At 47.9% G+C, this 18,586-nt stretch overlaps 1 protein-coding gene across 1 annotated transcript; it reads left to right on the top strand.

The window, feature by feature from the left end:
• The first annotated feature begins 15,412 nt into the window (after positions 1-15,412).
• Positions 15,413-18,359, top strand: SOX17 (SRY-box transcription factor 17). Its single transcript, XM_047783916.1, has 2 exons — positions 15,413-15,937; positions 16,510-18,359. Exons 1-2 carry the CDS (start codon positions 15,631-15,633, stop codon positions 17,424-17,426), a joined length of 1,224 nt encoding a protein of 407 aa, XP_047639872.1. The 5' UTR covers positions 15,413-15,630; the 3' UTR covers positions 17,427-18,359.
• Positions 18,360-18,586: the final 227 nt, after the last annotated feature.

The following is an 18,586-nucleotide window of genomic DNA, read 5'->3' as shown; positions in this document are numbered from 1 at the left end:
GGGGGGGGACTCCATCCTGATTGGTGTCCTTTTTCCAAAGTTCCAACCAGGTTCCATGTCAAACCAAACATTGAATATCTGGATCTTTTCCACACTGTCTCCGATTTCTAATTTCTTTAATAAAGGCTTCGTGGAGCTAGAAGTTACGTGCTACACAGTTCAACCCTTTAAAGTGTACAATTCAGTGGCTTTTAGTAAATTGAGAGTGGTGCAGTCATCACCACGATCAAGTTTATAACACCTGCATCACCCCCCAAACCCCGATACCTTTTAGTTATCACCCCCTGCCTCCCAGCTCCCTTTGGCCGCCCCTGCCCCCCACCCCCTCAGCCCCAAGCAACTGAGTTGCCTGCTCTGCACATTTCACATACATGGAATCATGGAATATGTGGTCTTATGTGACTGGCTTCTTCACTCAGCATAATGTCTTTGCAAGGTTTAATGTCTAATTAAAAAACCAACTTTCATTTAGGAAGATTTTCAAACTTAGAGAAGAGTTGCTAGAATAAAACTTGTACAAAAAAAATCCAGCTATCCCTTTTTCAGATTCATCTAGTGTTGTGAGACGTCCAAAGGCTTTCCATTGTCTTTGTTACCATGGCAATAAAACATTTTTTTAATTTGGTTTATTTAATGAATGCATATAAAGAATTTGGGTTGCCATCTTGAACCTTCTTAAAATGACTTGAAATCCAGGGGCTGACTCAGTGGTAAACACGTATTTGATACCGGCCAAGTGATTTTTCGTATGTGCCCAGAAGTACACAAGGTTGTAAGACTCTAAAACTGAAGTGAGCTGAAATGAACACAGAGGAAACAGGATTTAAAAAGGCCAAGAAGATACCAAGTCCTTTTCCACAATTCTCATCGAGCTGGACTTACAATCAATTGGCATTTATTAAGCACCTTATTCTGGGTCCCAAAGTGGTATAAAGAGGAATAGGACAGGTGGTCAATTTTAACAAAAATAACCAACCGTGGCAAAATTACAAAAAATAGCTATGGCAAGCATAAATAATTAATCCTTTTCTGGGAGGAAGATGCTGCAGGAGTCACAGAAGGGGAGGTACCCTGAGAAAGCTTTGAGACAATTTTTTTCCTACCTGCCAAAGGCACTACAGATGTCCCAGGCCACATCTTCTTATGGAAAAAGTGCTAAAATGAAGTTGAGAAGATCCTTTCCTCTGAAGCTTGATTCTTTTACAAATAATCAGGAAGCCAAGAACCTAGGGTAGCTCTTTTAGTTTGTGTTTTCGGAAAAATAGTACTCAGGGTACCCACAATTCTAGGGCACATCATTCACAGTTGACCACTTTAATATGTTAAATCGATGTCTCCCAGCCCTGGGCCACTAGGATGAGTAATGCAAAATCCCAGGCCTTCTCCAGGGTGAAAAGAATCTCTGTGGGGAGAAGTCTGGGACGTTGTTTGAGGCATGTTCCCCTAGGAATTTAGGATGGTAAAGCTCAATGGAGAATACTGTGCTACCCTCTTGGTTATCAAGGCTTTGTTTCTGGACAAAGAAAGTGTCCTGCAAAAACACTGAATAAAAGCATGTTGTCCTAAGACTTCAAGGCAGGTTGCTCTAGGGATCTAAGGAAACTGGAAACCTTCACGCAGTGGAGGGCTCATCTGTGCCTGATAGGAAGGTGGCAGGATGGCGCTTTTGCATGTGTGAAGCCATGGAAACTGTGTGGAACCGTGGAAAAAGCAGAGCTTGTGGAATCAAAGTCTGACCCTTCCTAGATCTGTGACCCTGTGGGTCATTTCACTTCTCTGAACCTCATTTTCTGGCTGTGAAAAATAAAAAAAAAAAAAAAGAAAGAAGTAAGACTATCTAACCAGTAGGGTTACTTTGAAGGTTAAAGTAAATATGTAAAAATACTTTGCAAAGTACTGTACAACTATGAATTCTTAGATTTTGTAAAACAGCAAATCACTTTTCCACCTTCATATCCTTTAAAAAGCAATACCAACTTTTTTTTTTTGAAGGAACCAACATACCACTTTAAATGTATGATGCAAGTCCATTATATCTGAGAGCGAATCTACAAAAGAAACAATTTTTCTCCTTGGTGTACTACTCCCTGTTGTAGCAATTTTGATAGTGTCACAATTTTAGATCTCCTCCTTATAGAAAGCTCTTACTCTAAAAGATTTGAGGATATCTTTGGATGCCTGGTTTAGGGAAAACCTACAGATACACGAAATAGTAAAATAAGATTATTCAAAGATGATTTGAATTCAAGAAAGTTACTTATAAAAACATTGAAAACTGAGGGCATATGACCAGACAATTCAAGCACCTTTGAAAACACAGCTAAATGGAAGGAATTTTGAACAGTTAAGTGTCTGCCTGGAAAATACAAATTCACATCAATTAATGATTTAAAACCCCCTGCCTGAACAAAGGCCTTAGTGTGGTAATAATATATCAGTGATACCAAAATAGTATTTTTTATACAGAAACATTTTCCACATGTGGAAACTTGCAATCACAGCTCCTTTTAGATGGTGATGGGAATGAAAGGAAGATGGGCATTGAGATTTGTGAAGCCGGAATTCCTAGCGGACAAGTCAAGTTAGAAGTCAGAATGAGCTGGGGGATGGATGAGCAGAGTTTGGCCCTCAAAGTCTGATCCCATTAAAAGACGAAGAGAGCCCAACAAGTCGGGGAGGGAGCCCATACCATCGACTGGAACAGCTAGGCTTCTAGTACCAGATGCCTCAAACTGACTATTGGAAATAGCACTTGAGTTTCTTCATAGGTAAAACAGTATATATATACGTACACACACACATATATATGTGTGTGTGTGTATATAAACATGTTATATTACAAATATTATATCATGTATATTATATATGTGAGGTGTAGGACTAGCTACAGTTAATAATATAGTTTTACGTATTGGGCAGCAGAAGGAAGAATTCCAATCGGAGTCCTAGAAGCAGGTCAGTGGAACTGCTTCTCCTCTCTGCCCTTTGCCGGCCAGGCTTCCCCTCCCGCCCCGCAACCAGCCCCGCCATCGAGCTGACTCCATCCCCGCTCCCCACCGCAGCCTCAGACCTGACTCTCCAGGCAAACAATCCCGTTGTTCAGCAGTGAATAATGTCGGTAAGCGGCTTATTGCCGAGTTGGTGCTTATCAGTGATCGAAGGTCTCATCTAACGTCACTCTTTCAATCAACTGGACATCTCCTTTAAAAAATAAATAAGGAACTAGGGGCCTGAAACTACAAAGTGAGGAAAGACCTGCGGGTTCATGGCCAGTCTCTCTGGAGCTAGGTTCTGGGGTCCGCGCCCGGTCGGGGTGGGTTGGGGGAGGCAGAGCCGGTGCCCGCCCGCGGGGAAGCACAGGAACGGCAGGAAGCAGCTTGGACCCTGGGGGGCAATTTGAGAGAAGGCTGAGGTCTCGTAACAAAAGAATGTGAGCTTGTATTTTACAGGACTTCGTTATTTTATTTTTCTGGTGATTGATCTCTGTTGCATTTTAAAAGAATCAATGGGCGACCGATTGGGGAGAAAGGGAATCCGGATCCTTGGGCACAGCTACTCTGGGAAACCCTGCTTTAAAGAGCGCTTCGTTTTGATCGTTTTGAGTCATTTTCTCCGCAGAAATAGTAACGGGGCGTGGGGGGAGGGCGGGAAGGGGCGCCGGCCTCGGAGCTCCTGGCGGCTTGCGGTGGGCGGGGGTGGGGGCATCTTTCTCCGCCAGCCTGCAGGTGGCTGGGCAGATGCCTTCCTCCCAGCTCCTGGCTCCAGGTGATCGCCGGGGTCTCATTCCCTGGGCAAACAGCTTCAAAGGGCCGGCAGCAGATACGGAGTGGGGGGAAGGTTGGCCGTCCCCAAACACCGGGAGATTGGGGAGGGGGGGGAGGTGCAAATCATATTCTTAATCACAAACAAACACAATTAACTGGCAACTGGATTAAGATACCTAATCAGTCACAATTATTTAGAAGCTCTTATAACCATCACCCTTCTTTTTAAAGTTCTTAGTTACTCTGGGAGATAATACTCTGTTAATGAAATACATGTCCATAGATGACATTCCTCTTCTTAAAGTGACAGGGTAAGGCTTCAGTAAAAGCAAGACAGGCCACCAAGGGAAAAGAGTGTTTTCAAGAGAAGGCATGACATGACCATGCACAGTAAAACACCAGCCAGCGGTCAGAGCGTCCACGGTTTGGGTCCCACTGAGGGCAGAGGAAAGTCCTCTGAGGAGCTGTCTTGGGCCATCTTTCATTCATTCAACAGATCTTGTTGAGGTCCCCTGATGTGCCTGTCGCCAGCTGTCCTGGGCACCAGGATACAACAGTGCACAGCACAGATTGTGTCTCAGGGAGCTGGCGTGTTAATGGGGAGAAAGAGAGCCAATACACAAAACATGATGCTGCTAATAACCTGTGCTTTAGGAAATTATAAACCGAGTGGGAGAAGAGAGTGTGACAAATTTGTGGGGGGCAGTGACAGACGTGGCCACCTTAGGTAGGGTGGTCTCCCAGAGTAAGTGTCCCTGGATAAGGGAGGATTCTGGTCCACAGGAAAACACGAGGGGACTCTGGTCCGTGCAGAGAACAGAGGCTTCAAGGAGGAAAGAGCCTGGCATGTTTTAGAAGCAGCAAGAGGCCAGCTGGCTAGAACACAGAGAGGGAGGCAGAGGGCAGTGAGATGGTGGGGATAGGGAAGAGCCCCAGGAGGGTGTGTGTGGGGCCGCATAGGGGCCACATAGACCAACCTGACCACCAGCATGGATGGCTCGCTTACGCAGTGACCTGGCACTGGGGAGGCTCTGTTACCTACAAGCATGGGGAAAGCCCCCTATTAAAATGTCCCCAAATCAAAGGCTAGGCGAAGGTGTGGGAAAGTATTTACTAATTAACTTTATAAATAGGCTATTATAATCTGTTTGTCAATAGAGTAAGTATTGGAAAAATCAAGTTAGCAGAGGTCCTTCAACTGCTGAAGCCTTAAACTGCTCAAGAATGGCCCCTTCAGTTTGAACCACCCTCCTTATACCGAACTGGTACGTTAGCTGTGTTTTGTTCGTCTCACGACATACAATGACCAAACCAGTTAATACATACACATATGATTAATATTTGTTAAATCATTCACGCTTAGAGTCTTTGCTTAACCTATGGCTATGCCTTCTGGCTCTGGGATGTTTTATCATCACCCTTTCTGTAGCAATGACCCAGTAAAATTTTCCTCCTGTAATTTTGGAAAGGGACGGAAGATTTGCCAAGGAGAGAGGTGGTGGCTAGGTGCCCTTGGCAGTTAACTGAACTTGGACCTGCTCACCTGCAGGGTTGCAGGCTGCCAGCCGTGCACACTACGAGCTCTGCAGCCTTGCAAGGGGCCATGTACAGAGGGGCTGAGCCTCGTGCGGAGGGTCCATGGTTGGTCTTCATATTAATACAGTTCCACTGAACTCTCCCTCTCATGCTGAAGATGGAATGACTCATGGAACCCAGTCATGCATAGAAGCAGTGTAAATTAGATTGGCCAACCTCTGAACTTGGGGCAAGGCATGAAACCCGACTTGTTAGGCATTATTTTCTTCGTTTCAGAACATGGAAAGTAATGTGTGTAGGTGTGGCTGACAGAGGGGCGAGGCAGTGTATTTACCAAGTATTTCCTCAAGGCTGCCACAAATGCTATCAACACTTCTGGAAAATATTATTTAATTCTTATTCCCCTCTCTTCCTGATAATTTTTAGTAAAAGAAATCCTGCGAGGTCAAGCCAATCTCTAGTTTGGCTCTAGCCATGACCCAGAGCCCAAGGAACATTTTTTTTTTGGGGGGGGGGGTTCAAGGAACAATCTTGTACTTTCAAAAGTATGGGTGAGGCCACCCCAAACAAACAAAACTAGTGCCTTGTAATTTTGTTTTTCATTTACTCCTGAGGCAATTGCCAGCAAGGAAAGAGAGTAAAGAAGGAAATTTTGATATTATAGCTTATGGTCACATTTTGTACTTAAAATAATTTTTAAAATAAATGTAAACAAGTCATTATTATTTCTTTCCCTTGCTTCTGAACATGAAAACGGGGGAGTGCTGGGGCAGATGTGCACAGGGGCGCTGGCAGGCCTGGAAGCCGGGAGCAGGAGGGCAGGTGGCCCAGAGATGGATTTACAGTGAGCAAATACGCAGGTGTATCAAGGGCAGTGGGAGACAGATTTCTCACCATCGGAAAGGGGGTTTATAAATATGGAAAAGGAGCAGGCTAGCGAGAACCCTGAGATGCTAAATTGGAACTGGAGGTATCTTTACTCATGGTTTTCATCATTTTTGGAGGTAGATATAGAAATAGCTGTAGAGCTGTGTATGGGCGTACACACGTATGCCTGTTTCCTAGCCCTCTCTGCTGAGTCTAGAAGCCATGATACCCCAGTACCAATGAGAACCCAGATCTTGGTTTCTCAATGCCATCCTTCACTGAAAGATGCTCTTGACTCCCTGCAGAAATGGCTGAATCAGGGTCGAGGCAGGAAAAGTACAAGGATGAGCCTGGACTATCTTGTGATGCCAGAAACTAAGGAAACAGTTCGAGGACAATACGAACACATCAAAAGGACACAGGAGCCAGCCTGAAGGGGCCCCATGGGCCAAACCGGTGACAACCGGAGCTTCCAAATAAATAATATTCGTTAAGGATGACAAACAACTGAATAAAGAAGGACTCCATGAGCCCACATTCATATAAGTAAATGAATAAATAAGAAAGAAGGGAAAACTTCCTTATAGTAGAAGGAATGTAGAGGGATGATGGGAACTCAAAACCACCATTCATCACCCACCCAAGCAGATGCTAAGGCAGGTGGGTGGAGGCTTGATGAGGATTTTAGACTAAGGACAGAGTTCCCCCTACAAAAGGTACTTGTTGGTTGCATAGGGGGAAATGGTGACTTGAAAGCAGAGAAACTGGGCAGATACCAAGCTGATCAGGTGGTCAAGGTTAACTTGCAGTGATGATAGGGCTGATGGATAGCCTCCTTCGGCATGCCCTGGGAAGGGCCCACACCGTTTCTGTAGTTTTCCTGCCAAGAATGCAGGAGCCCATACCAGACAGACTAGGTGTGGGACCCCCCCTGGAGTGAACGCCTTGCTGTCTTTAAAACTGTAAAGGAACTGTTCCAGAAGGAAGCCCAAAGAGACATGATGACAAAAGGCAACTGTGATCGTCCACTGAATGCTGGACCAGAAAGAAACAGGACTGTTGGAGCCGTCTGCAACATTTGAAGTGCGCGGGTGGCTTAGATGGTAGATGTGGATGGGAGTGACGTTAATTTCCAGATTTGTTTGGTTATTTGCTGGCTGGTTACATGGGCAAGGGTCCACTGGAGTATTGAGAGTAAGTGAGATGTCGTGTCGCAGCTTGCTCTTAAATGGTTCAGAAAAAGGCTAATGACACACATACATACATACATACACGTGTTTTAATGTATAAGATGTACTAGATGGGGTATTATATGTTTCTAAAGTATCTAAAATATACTGGTACATACTAATACATTTTATAATAATATATGTATTATAAATTAATGTATTCTGTATTTTATATTGTTCTATGCATTTATGTGTATTTTAGGGAGAGAGAGAGCAAATGTGGGGAAATGTTTTTGTTTAGATGGAGATGGAGCAGAAGCGATAAAATACCAACAAATTGAAGAGTCTCAGCGAAGCTGATATGATTTTTTATACTCTTCTTGCAACTTCTCTGCAAGTTTGAAATTATCTGAAAATAGATGGTTTTAAAAGAATGCAATGTGTTTACACAGTGGTCCGAGGAACAAGTGCTTTCATATATTAGTGTCATGTGTGATATTTCCTCCGTAAGACATTCATGTTTCCAAGTTCTCACTAGGATAATTTTACAGAACTTGAGGAGCAAGGATGGATCCTGCAGTCCTTTTCAGCCCTAGGATTCCATATATGTCAGGCGACTTTCAAGGAAATGTTACATAGTAAGAAAATGTCAAAAAGCAGGGTTGTCTGTCTCCAAATTTAGGTTTTAAATTAACCACTGAGATAATCTATATTTACTAAAATAATTGCTATCCAGTAAATCCATAGCCTTAGTTCATAAAACAGAATCTGGTTTGCTCTGGATCAAAAGTGGGACCCTTTGTGCAGTAATTAGTTTCTTAAAAAGGTTTTGCTCTAAAAACAGCAGCATTCCATTATAACTCAAAGCAGTGCAGTCTTGTTTACAATCTCTATTTCGATTTTCTCTCAGTTTGCAATTATTTTTTTTTTCTGTACAAAGAACCTTCTTAAACACATTCACCCAGACATCTGCAGACACGCACCCCAGCCCAGTTCCACTAGGCACTTTTACTTTGCAAAACATTGTGATTATTTGTTCTCTTCTTTATCTGGAACAATTAGGGAACAGATTGGGTATTTTCTCCTTCCTCTTTTGAGAAAACTGACCATGAGGCAGTTTAAGTGACTTGCAGTTTACCTGGCTTCAAGTTATTGAACAACCAAGACTAGAATTTGCAGTCTTTCACACCAAAAGATCGAGGTGAGGTTTGCACATCTGTGGATTATTTTTCCTTTAAACACTTGGGTCCTGGGCATAGTTACCAAAATTGGACTTTGTCTCTCTGCCTTTAGGAGAAAAATCTAGTCTTATCCATGTTAAATGCTGATTACTAGGTATCTCGTTGCATTAAAAGATCTTCTAATGGAATACTGAATGTTTTACAATTATATGTATTTTTTTTCCTGGCCAGTCCTAATAGAGTTTTAGAAGCTTGACGTGCATATAACAAAGATTTTTAAAAATATTTTACCACCAAAATAAAAATACTGACATTCAAATGTAATTAGAAAATGCACAATAGTTTGTAGACCTGTTGTAATGCTTTTGCTGATGGAACAGACAATTTTGACTAGAGCATGATAATGTTAGTTATTCCTAGTTATAATGGATATCACAGTATTTTGAAAGTCCATTAATTTTTTTCTTGAAAACATTTGTTTAGCTGTTACAACGCATTTACTTCCAGGACGATGGCAGCCTTTTCTTATGTATTCTCCTATCATGTCTTCATATGCTAACATGCATTAATTTAAATTTTATTTTATTATTAAATACCTGTGCAGCACTTACTATGTACCAGACCCTATTCTAAGCAGTTTATGAACAATTAACTCATTTCATCCTCATACAACTCTCTGAGGTCATTATTATAATTACCCCTCACTTTACAGAGGAGGTACAGAGAGGTTCAGCAATATGTCCAAGGCTGCACAGCTGGAAGGCCATAGAACTATGATTCAGCCCCACACAGTTCGACCCACAAATTTGTGCTCATAACCAGCATACTGTGTGGTTCTGAGCTGAGCCTCAGACTTATGGGTGCTGGGGAAATATTGGGATTAAATGAACAGATGATTCTCTTGTCTCTTAGACTGATTTGAAAACATTAAGCAAATTACTCAATTGCTCTGTGCCTTAATTTTCCACTTCATAAAATGGAATGGATAATATTTGCATCCATTTCTCGCCCAAACAACACTAAGAATGCAGGAAATTTACCTATAGCTGCTATGTGTATGGTTTTATGCCCCAAAGACTCGGTCAGTGGTAGGTCTAGAGGAGACCAACAGAGTCTCCTCTGCGACAACAACAAGACCACACAATTCAGTGTCATTAATTACATCTCTTTCCGTCTGAATTGAGCATGAAGTACAGGGGCAGAGCTTCGGAGACCCCACCTTCCTTATATCTCAACTTTATCCCTGTATAACTTTGAACTGTTTTCACTTTTTCAGCTGAATTAGAATTTGTTTGTATAATATAATACTCAAAATAAATGACATGTCATCTAGGGCTTGGGTGATTATTAATAAATATTTACTTTATAATATTTTTATTTTAATATAGTATTATTTTGTGTATTTTATACTTTAGATTATAGGTATTTATTATATACTAATAAACATTATTAATAAAAATAGTTATAGATTTTCTAAATGAAAATGCTTTCTTGTTACAGCCCTGCATCTCTGATATTTAAGAAAAAGTATGGTGACGTGGTCAGGAACAACACCGGAAGTTTCTGTGCCGAGAGTGGGTCATCTGCCCCTGCCTCCAGAGGAGTCAGGGAAAGAAATTCAAGACAAAACCCACCACAGTTAACAGCAAAGGCAAACACATAAGCCAAGCATCCTGTCATGTGACCTGAAGCAGGTCACCTGTTCTTTCTCAGTCTCAACCTCCTCTTCTGAAACATGAGAATAACAAAGCTGCTCTGCCTCCCTTTAAGGGCTGTCACGAAGCTCAGATGAGTTCACATGCAAGACACTGCTTGGTAAACTGTTCAATTAGGCAGAAATTAATACTAAAGGTTTTGGGTTTGAAAAGTCCCCCAAAGATAGAAATTTACTGATGCATCTATCCATGTGCAAAATTTTCCATGTACATTCTTGGCTTGGGCTTCCATGTTGAATGGGTTCAGAAAAGCCATAGGGCTTGAGTTAAATCCTGGAAGAGGTGAGGTTTCAGGTGCTTAGTGCCTGGAAATGACACTGGTGAAGGAGAGGGTGAGAGAGAACAGTGCTGACCTGAAGTCTGACCATGTGATCTACACAGATGTGTCTTAGATGCCAAGAGAGTCTTTGCTGAGGATTACAGAGATAGTGTTTAGTGCCTTTCTTTAAAAGGTGACCCTGTGACTGCATTAAGGACAACCATCACAGTACCTGGAGCATTTATTCCATACCAATGACGGTCTATGCTCTAGGGATATAGGAGGCCAATAAAGGGTCCTGACAAAGGTGTTGGCAAGGTCAGGAAATGGGCAGAGAAGGCAATTCAGGGAACAGAAGTCAAATGAACGTGACCGCAGAGGAATCCAGCAAGGATTCCTAATATTTTCTCTCCATTGGAAGCCAACAGGTACAGTTTCAAAACCTGATAGGCTTGTGGCTCAAGCTGCACAGAAGAGTGGATAATGAGCATGTCAGGAGTGGCCTGTCCTATGACCTATTCACTTTGATCTCTTTCATGATTACAGAATGCACACCGTTGCCCTAACCAACCAGCTGGCAAGACCCAGCCCTGCTGACTGGGGAAACGGCAAGCCAGCGCTGCCAGGATAGAAAAGCCACCTATTACAGTACCTCTACTAGAAAAAAATAGCTCAAAGCGCCTGGCCTACTGATGTCAGCATCACCTTTACATGCCAGGAAGAAATTACCGCAGTGGAGAGAGGGCCTAGAACCCCCTGCTGGACGCAAATCAATCAGAGAGGAAGACTAATGGTAGCTCTGCGCATTCCTCCGAGGCAGGGGCCGTGTCTGCTCTCCTCTGGGTGGGAGTGCAAGCTTTCTGCTCACAGTGGACATGCTGCTGATAAGACTGCCTGGTCAGCTGACTCCACAACTGGACAAGCAAGCCCCGGCCTCTTCCGGGGGGCGAGGAAGGTGGGCGTGGGGAGGTCAGCAGAAGCGGGTGCAGAGACTCGCTTTAGAGCTGAGAGGCAGAGAGGAAGGGGAGCGTGTGTGTGTGCGATGTGTCCAGGGGCCGGAGGTGTGCAATGGCAGGGAATAAAGGAAAGGCGCCAACTCTCCAGCCCGGGACCAGAGCTGGGGCGGGGGGAGGGGGTGGAGAATATAAGAAACACTCCCGCGGACGAGTTTCTGAGCAGGGAAGTGGACCGGGAACAGCGCATTTCCTGCTTCGCCTGTGCAAACCCCAGGCGGGGCCAAGCGGGAACAGGGTTACGGTCGAGGAGTCGGCCGCTGCCAGGGCGGGGTTCGGGGCGGCCTCGACGGGGTCCGCCGACCAGGGCGGAATGCGGGAGGGGGCGTAGGGAGCGGAACGCACGCCTCCCATCCGCGAGTCGAGCGAGCGGCCCCAAAGCCCCTTTCGGCGCCGCACTTTTTCGGCCCCGCGGCAGAGGCGGGCTCACCAAGGGGCAGGGGCGCACGCAAGGTGCGGAGTCCTTGGGGGTCCGACACTTGGGGGCCTCTCGGGTCGGGATCGGGGGCTGCGCGACGCCAGAGCGGGTGGCCGCGCTCTCCCGGGTCCCTCCTTCCTCCCCACGTCTCCCATCCCACCCGCGACCTTCGACCTGGCATCCTGGGCCCGCGGGGACTGGCCCGGGGACGGGGACGGGGAGAAGGAGCGCGGCCCTACCTGGGAGGTGCGGAGCCCCGAGCGCACTGCGTGCCGCGCGCCGCCTTCCGCTCGATTCCCGGAGGCCCCGCGGGTGCGCGGCTTATAAACGCTAAGGCCTTATTGTTGTTCTTTGTTCCGGGGATACCATTGTCTCGTAGCTGGCGGGCCGGCCCGGCGTGTTCCCAGCGTTCGGGCGCGCACCCCCTCCCCGCCCCCACGGACTTGCTCTGCGGTGTCCACGGCCTGCTCTGACGGCCGGCTCCCGCTTCCCGAGCATCCAAACACAAAAGCCTGCAGGACATCACCCAGCCTGTGCCTGGGCACTCAAGGTCCGAGCTGCGGCTCGCCACCTACCCGAGTTAATTTCTGCGCCCGCCGGCCTGGGGCCCAGAGGGGTAACGGGCACAACTTCGTGCCGCGCTAGGAGCTTCCTTGCCCAGCCTTTGGAACCTCGGGTCTGGCCAGGGGGCCGTGCATGCAGTTAGTAGCCAGGAACCCAGAGATCCGTGTCTGTGCACTGCGGGAGCTCCAAGCGGGCTACGCGAGCGGGTGTACACGGCTCTTACCCGCGAACTTGTTTGCCCCCCCCCCCCCCGCGTAAATCTCTCGTGATGAGAAAAGCAAGGCTCGCAGGAAGCCACTCCGGATGTTTGCTGCTTTTCATGTGGCATTTGTGGCTGGCTCTGATAACGTCCAGAGCTTGACTTCCAACACCGCGTTTAGTAAAGAGACCGAAATAGAAGGGTCCACACACACCACGGCCGGGTCTGCGGCGCCACCGTCCCCAACACGTTCCCCCAAATTTATGAAAAGTGAAGGATCAGAATAGATTAGATACAGGTAAACGATATGTAGAAGGGACTCGTCTTGTAAAGACACCACGATTCTGTCCTTGTAAATATAAGTCAATTGCTCCTTTCTAACGCCCACGGAGGAGTGTTAGAAGAAGGCGGGGGGGATAAAATCTGAGGCTGCAGCTCCATCCTATGAATCCTGGGCTTTCCTTTGATTTTTCAGTATCTTAGCCAACAAAAATCAGTACTCCGTCTCCAGGAACAACTGCAATTAGTAACAGGGACCCCCAGGTTTCTTCACCATCAGTTTCTGACCCTCTTGGCCCCTCTCCCTGTACAGAGGTGGAAAGGAGGGAAAAGGATGAAGAAAGCATAAAGGGTAAATCCGAGTATATGCAATTTTTTTTTTTTTGCACTCGCCCCTGGATTGTGTTTCCTATGCACTGTTTTTATTTTATTTTATTTTTACAAAATTAGTCAAATAGATTCATCTAGGCAGATAAAATGTATTCTGGAAGGGACATTATTTTTGTTTGGTTTTCAATCTCTAGTTAAGAAAACTCCCCTTAGTTCATAAAAGCTTTTGAGCTAGTAGTAAATTCTGCTTCGAGATCTTTGAAAAGATACTTACTACTATCCAGAAAAATTAGAGATCACCAAGAAAATATCAAGGAGCTGCAGGATTAATCTGTTCTCTCTACTCCCCAAATTCCCTTACTTATATAACCAGTTGCAATGCAGTCATGCTTAATTTTCAAGCCCATTATTTTTTTTCCAGAAAAATACACTCTGAAAGGAAAAGTACATCATCAGTTTAATTTGTTTATCAATTGCTTCAGAACCACCCATTAAAAATAACACCTCTATTATTTCCTTAAGCGGACTAAAATTTTCTCTTGTCTGAACTCCAGAGACCCAGGAACTAAAACCACTTTCTTCCTGCAGAAGGTGAGAGGGTAGCCAAGGAGTCACAGATCCTCAAGGAGTTAAAGTTGGCTTGAAACTAGTGAGCAGAAGTCCTTTGGAGAAATAACAATGCCAGAGAAATCTCAGGCCAGGGGTTTCCGAAAGGCCCTGTTTCTTTGTTTTTCCAAATGCCACTAATAAGTAGACTGGATAGATTATTTTGTAGTTGTAATATCTATCACCCAAGAAGCTGCAGCACATACCTCCCAGATCCCGGATGTAAGCCATAGGGTTTTTTGTTTGTTTGTTTTGTTTTATCACCCCCCACAGTAAACAAAGAAAATCTATTGTGAAAATTGATGTATTGATTTTTTTTGCAAAATTATGCAGGAATAGCCATGTTCCTTGCTGTAGAAAACAACACAGTACACAAACACAACAGCTTGGCTTAGTGGTTAAGAGCTCCAAGTCTGAAAGCAGACTGTTGGGAGAGGAATTCCACTGGCCAATACTATGGTCTTGAGCGAGTTCTTTAACCCCTCTGTGCCTCATTTCCTCTCCTGTAGGATATAATAGCAACTACCCTATGGCGTTGTAAGGATAAACTAGTTTGCTGATGTTTGGAAGGAGCTCAGCACTGTGCCAAGCATTTGCTGTGCCATGTTTAAGTGTGAGAGAAGGGCCTGTTTACAAATCCCGCTCAAAAGGTTTCTCAGATTTACGCAGACGTTTAAAGGTTATTCACATTCTCATTCCAGCCAGGGAAATGTATAGGAATTCCCTGATCAATGCGTCAGGGTAGCCACCTTAAGCTGACCCTTAGAGCTACAGTTATTTTGCTGCTCAAGGGTTTCTTACTTTAATTGAAGAATATTTAGAGTAAAATCGCTGCCTCTTTTTTTTTTAACCTCGTCTTAGATATCAAAACTGAGTTTTGCCTCTTCTAGTGAACATATATGAGAAAATTTTGCTATATCTATTTTACATTTCATGTACAAATGATCAAAGGTTGATTTGTCTTTTGGGAAAAAGGCTTTAAATTCTTCAGGATGACGGGATATTGGCTACAGAACGTCATTCCATTGGTAATCTTGTTTTAGAAAATAAAATGTACCGCGGACATGGCATTCTGAATATAACACAACAAGCACAGTGAGTCCTTGGAAAGAAGTATTTTTGCTTATTAATCAATTTGAAGACGACATCCTTGGGGCCCCTTGGAAGAAAGCTAGGTCACCCACCGCTGAACCACCCTCCGCTCCTGGATTAGTGGATGCTTCGTGTGTTGATGTGGCCAAGTACTTCTATCCAGTAGAGCTCTCAGCACCCCGGAAGGGTTTTTCAGGAGTACCCCTTCCCGGCTCGCAGAGGACGCGGCGCCAAAGCCCGGCTTCAGCAGGTTTTCCCCGGGGGCAGGTGTAGCCTGGGTGCGGGGCCGGGGGAGGGGAAAGAGCGGGCGTGGGGTTGAGCTGGAACTTGGGACCTGGGCGGCGGGCTGGGCGTGGGCCTAACGACGCCCGCCCGGCCCGCCCCCGCTGCTCCATTGGCCACCTCGGTGCAGAAAAGGCCCCGCGGCCGGGGGGCTCCCGCATAGCCACTGGGCCGCCGGGGGCGCTGGTTGCACCGGTCGCTGGGATCCGCCAGGGACGCCGGCGGCGGGGTCGGCCCGGGCGACGCGAGCCGCCCGCGGGGCATCTCCCTCCCTCGTTCCCCACCCCCTCCCCCCGGTCGGGGGAGGCGGCGTGTCCGGCGGAGGGTTGCGGGGCGCGGGGCAGGGCTGGAGCGCCATGAGCAGCCCGGATGCGGGGTACGCCAGTGACGAGCAGAGCCAGCCTCGGAGCGCGCTGCCCGCCGTGATGGCAGGGCTGGGCCCCTGCCCCTGGGCCGAGTCGCTGAGTCCCCTCGGGGACATGAAGATGAAGGGCGAGGCGGCGGCAAGCAGCGGGGCACCGGCCGGGACCGCGGGCCGAGCCAAGGGCGAGTCTCGCATCCGGCGGCCGATGAACGCCTTCATGGTGTGGGCTAAGGACGAGCGCAAGCGCCTGGCGCAGCAGAACCCGGACCTGCACAACGCCGAGCTGAGCAAGATGCTGGGTAAGTCCGAGTTCCGGACCCACGTAGTGCGAATCGTGGAGCCTCAAAGAGCGCGGGGCCTTGCGCTGGCGTCCCGGGGCGCGCTGCTGCCCCTCCTTCCCCGGGGCCCTCGGTTCCTTCCCGCTTTCCGCTCTTCGAGGCTCCAGTCGGCTTTGGGCCTCGGGCGTCGGCGTCAGGTTCCCCGGGTGGCCGGGGCGCGGGTCCAGCGGCTTCCCCGCGCCTCCGAGCGGCGGCGAGGACACCCGGGCGCGGAGCTGGGTTTGTCGTTCCCGTCCCCCGACTCCTTTCCCGGGTGGGAACGTTTTCAGTTGCTCGAACGACCGCGAGTGGGTGAGCGGGAAGCCGCTTCCAGGAGGCTGGAGAAGGAGGGACGCCTTAGCCTAGACCTTACGTCTTCCCCAAGTGCTTGGACGCCCCTCGGCCTCCTCAGTGCCAGCGTTCACCTTTACCTTGACCCCTTCCCCCACTAGTTGCACAGTCCAAGGTGGCGGGGTGGGGGGGCAGGCGGGGCCCGGGAGCAGGAGCGCACACAGCTAAGCCCGCGCCCCTCTCCACCTTCCGCGCCCCTGCAGGCAAGTCTTGGAAGGCGCTGACGCTGGCGGAGAAGCGGCCGTTCGTGGAGGAGGCCGAGCGGCTGCGCGTGCAGCACATGCAGGACCACCCCAACTACAAGTACCGGCCGCGGCGGCGCAAGCAGGTGAAGCGGCTGAAGCGGGTGGAGGGCGGCTTCCTGCACGGCCTCGCGGAGCCACCCGCGACCGCGCTGGGCCCCGACGGCGGCCGCGTGGCCATGGACGGCCTGGGCCTGCCCTTCCCCGAGCAGGGCTTCCCCGCGGGCCCGCCGCTGCTGCCCCCGCATATGGGCGGCCACTACCGCGACTGCCAGGGCCTGGGCGCGCCCCCGCTCGACGGCTACCCGCTGCCCACTCCCGACACGTCCCCGCTCGACGGCGTGGAACCCGATCCGGCCTTCTTCGCCGCGCCGCTACCCGGGGATTGTCCGGCCGCCGGGCCCTACAACTACGCGCAGGCCGCGGACTACGCAGGGCCCCCGGAGCCGCCCGCCGGGCCCCTGCATCCCCGGCTCGGCCCGGAGCCCGCGGGCCCAGCGATGCCGGGCCTCCTGGCGCCCCCCAGCGCCCTGCACATGTACTACGGCGCGATGGGCTCGCCAGCGGCGGCGGGCGCCGGGCGCGGCTTCCAGATGCCGCCGCAGCCGCCCCCGCCGGGCCCCGGGCAACCGTCGCCCCCGCCCGAGGCGCTGCCCTGCCGGGACAGCGCGGACCCGAGCCAGCCGGCCGAGCTTCTCGGGGAGGTGGACCGCACGGAGTTTGAACAATATCTGCACTTTGTGTGCAAGCCCGACATGGGGCTCCCCTACCAGGGCCATGACTCGGGCGTGAACCTCGCGGACAGCCACGGGGCCCTCTCGTCGGTGGTGTCCGATGCCAGCTCCGCAGTGTATTACTGTAACTACCCCGACGTCTGACGGGTGCCCATCCGACCCAGCCTGCAGGCCAGAAGCACAGTGTTAGACACTTCCTGGAGGAGCGGAGCAAATCCTCAGCCTCGCGTTGTGTTGTGTTGTTTTTAAGTTGCCTTGGCGTATAATTTATGGTAATTTATTTTGTCTGCCACTTGAACAGCTGGGGGGAGAGGAATGTGAGGTTGTGTTTGAAGACTGGCTCAGACAGTGGTTTCCCACAGTTGCCCTGTCAGAACCCCATTTCCATGTTCAAGTTCACCAGTTTTCAATGGGTCCTGGAATAACCTGCTCCATTTCCCGAAACTTTATTGATCAAAGAAATTTTTATCCTGGGTGTTTTTTTTTTTTTTTTTAATCTTAAAAAAAAAAAAATAAAAGCTAGAATCCTACTTTTCCACTCTGCTAGTGCCTCTGTCACAAAAGCCAACTTTTGAGATCGATGTTAAGCATTCAATAGAATTAGGAATGTTTTAATGATGACATTTAATGTATAGTATTGTAAATTACTGTAAGTTTCTCATTCTCTGGTACTAGTCTTAACTGACTTGAAGGAGAAGCCCTCAAATGAACATTAGGGCATCCCCAGTTTTTTTCTTGGGAAAAAACTCACAGAATGAGCCTACTTTATACATCTCAAGTGACCCTAGTCTTTACAAGGTAATGGTTTATCTGAACACTCTAAATAGTTTCAATTTTATCACTTTCAAAATCAGAGGAGAATATCCATGTCATTTTGGTTTTCTGGTTGAATCTTGAGGTCTGCCTAAAGAGACTTTGGTTTTTGTTTTTTTTTTTCACCAAGAGTCTTTAAAACTCCCTCTCAGCACTGAACTCGCCAATCATCACACACCTACACCCTGGGAAGAAGCATTGCTGGGTTAAAAATAATTTGAAGGAGTCAGGACCAAATCAAAATAAAGTGTATTGTGACCTTGACTATTAATGAAACTTAGCATTGATCATTTCAATGGGATACTTTGCTATAAGCTGCATAAAGGGCCCTTTGTTGTTCCAGATACCTGAAGTTCTTAAGATTTGAGTGATCCAGGGACCATTTGTGGGAAGTGTGCTTTACAAATGCAACCATAGTGATGTCGGAGGGCAGCAACTGCCTGGCTCTTCCGGGGAAGAAACCGAGCCAGGCTGTGAGGCAGGTCAGCCTT

Source organism: Phacochoerus africanus, chromosome 6 (genome assembly GCF_016906955.1).
Source record: "Phacochoerus africanus isolate WHEZ1 chromosome 6, ROS_Pafr_v1, whole genome shotgun sequence".
Classification (NCBI taxonomy): domain Eukaryota; kingdom Metazoa; phylum Chordata; class Mammalia; order Artiodactyla; family Suidae; genus Phacochoerus; species Phacochoerus africanus.
This window is presented reverse-complemented; position numbering and strand designations above follow the sequence as displayed.

What these genes read in the sequence shown, in the direction of transcription:
- SOX17 (XM_047783916.1), top strand. Translation starts at nt 15,631, where the DNA reads ATGAGCAGCCCGGATGCGGGGTACGCCAGTGACGAGCAGAGCCAGCCT. An exon ending in CGAGCTGAGCAAGATGCTGG is followed by an intron (nt 15,938 to 16,509) that starts GTAAGTCCGAGT and finishes GCGCCCCTGCAG; the next exon opens with GCAAGTCTTGGAAGGCGCTG.